The 2,050-nt window shown below is 38.0% G+C and overlaps 1 protein-coding gene across 4 annotated transcripts in view; it reads right to left on the bottom strand.

Annotated features, from left to right (window-relative positions):
• Positions 1–231: 231 nt before the first annotated feature.
• The window catches only part of LOC116707221 (uncharacterized), a 5,941-nt gene continuing 4,122 nt past the window's right edge, over positions 232–2,050 (bottom strand). For 3 of the 4 annotated variants that reach the window (XM_032544510.1, XM_032544509.1, XM_032544511.1), the window contains 2 exons: positions 1,467–1,603; positions 232–1,131 (listed from right to left, as the gene is read on the bottom strand). In XM_032544510.1, coding sequence (XP_032400401.1) covers positions 956–1,131; positions 1,467–1,603 — 313 coding nt within the window. In that variant the 3' untranslated portion in view covers positions 232–955. Of the gene's footprint in view, positions 1,247–1,466; positions 1,604–2,050 lie in introns of all 4 variants that reach the window. The other variant, XM_032544519.1, reaches the window with a different exon arrangement.

The following is a 2,050-nucleotide window of genomic DNA, read 5'->3' as shown; positions in this document are numbered from 1 at the left end:
TCTCACAAGTATTTGGGAATGAACTCATTAAACTCCCAAAGGTGTGTGGAATAACAGAGAAAGATAAATTTGACATCAACTCTCCCATCTAGTGGCCAAACACTGTCATGGCAAACCAGCATGATTTGAACTAATCACAATGGTTTCTGTAGTAAAATGGAAGTGAGAGATCTGAACAAAGAACTACAGCGGTGACTAGTGGAGATAAACATGCAAGGTTTGACCACAAGGTAAAAGAAAATTTGATTTATTGTGATTGTGAAAATGAAAGTCTGATAGGGCTAATAACAATTTATTGGTGTTACATAATCCAACCATAATTTCTTGTTTAGGTTGGCTCCAAATTAAAATAGTTGCTTCATGTGCTGGTTGTGAACGTGTAATTGATAAACAATAGAATTGATAGCTCAAAAGAGCAACTTGTAATGCCAACAGTGTGCCCATTTCAGGCATTATAAAACACAGAATACACAACTGAAATAAAAACTATTATTGGAGTTTTTGGGAATACCAGCAAAGCGATGAAGATGTGAAATGGAAGAACAGTAAATGCATGTCCATTTTCAGTAACAGTCACTGAAGCAGTTCAACAGCAAAGTATGGTAATTTTCTAAAATCATTCCTTAAGATCACAAAAGCCTGACAAATTAATATGTTGCAATTTAAAATCTGAATAGAAAATACAAAATAAAACATCCAGATTGCAACCTAGACTCCACCTATAATCTTTGACCTATGATAGCATTAACCCAGAGAAGTTTTAAATAAAAAAATGCCCAATAATGTTTTAGATGTGGAATACTCATGCTGACTAAACTAAGCCTGGGTACTATCCAGGAGCCCAAATCTGCACAATAACAATAAGGGCTAACACGATTCACAGCAGAACCTCTTAATTACTTTTGGTATGTGAACACTGATTTCTACCAATCCTTTAACATAACATGCGTCTGGCTTACTCGTCAGCGTCTGCAAACTGGTCCGTCTCCGTGGGAATGCTGTAGCAGGACCATTTTACAGGGCGAGGGTGGTGTGCGGCTGGGCTGTAATTGGCTGTCACCGGCAGGTCAACTGTGTCCCTCTGCTTAAGTGTCAAATCGCGCAAATCAAAATGGAGAACATCTTGTGGACCTGGAGGAGGCACAGAACACCAGTAGAACAGTTGCGCTTGTTCTGACCTGAATCCTAGGAACAACTTTGAAAGCCAACGTCGGCCTGAGTAGAAATGGCTTGCTGTGAGAGAAACCTTGAGAAAAAAAAAAAAGCTGAAATAGACTACCGGTATATACATTTCAGTTTCTTTCATCTGACTAACAGTTTTACTGAAATTACCCTTACAGCAAAATAGGTTACGTTTATTTCATATAACTTTAAACGTAAGTTAACTAGTATGTATTTCAACATATAGTATCAATACAGTGCTTTGGAGGGAGAAATCGTAATATTTAAAATGTTTTTTTCTTTACCGTAGGGGGTGACTCCGAAACAGAATTTTCCCCAGTCAGTCTTTCCGACCTCTTGGATCTCATTTTCCCAGTCTTCCTTCTCTTGTTGAGGCATCAATGGGCGAGTAGGGTACACCGGACGGACGAATTCAGTGTCTCTATAACGGTTGGCAGATTGATCGGTCTCAAATTAACTTTAAGGAGAATTCCGGCCAATTTCAACACATAACTCTGTTGTTAGGAAATTTGGAGTGCAACATGTATTTTTCCCCACACAAAAAAAGGATTTGCCATCGTCTACACCAGCCTTGTAACAGTAACATATAATACATATACAGTGGGGTTCGAAAGTTTGGGCACCCCAAGTAAAAATGTGTATTAATGTGCATAAAGAAGCCAAGAAATCTCCAAAAGGCATCAAATAACAGATTAGACATTTGTATAATATGTTACAAAAAGTTAGATTTTAATTCCATCATTTACACTTTCAAAATAACAGAAAACTAAAAAATTACATCTGCAAAAGTTTGGGCACCCTGCAGAGCTAATACCTTGTACTGCCCCCTTTGGCAAGTATCACAGCTTGGAAACGCTTCTTGTAGCTA

The sequence above is a fragment of the Etheostoma spectabile genome, chromosome 2, assembly GCF_008692095.1.
Source record: "Etheostoma spectabile isolate EspeVRDwgs_2016 chromosome 2, UIUC_Espe_1.0, whole genome shotgun sequence".
NCBI lineage: Eukaryota > Metazoa > Chordata > Actinopteri > Perciformes > Percidae > Etheostoma > Etheostoma spectabile.
Note: the sequence above shows the minus strand (reverse complement) of the source record. Positions and strands in the feature narration are given on the sequence as shown.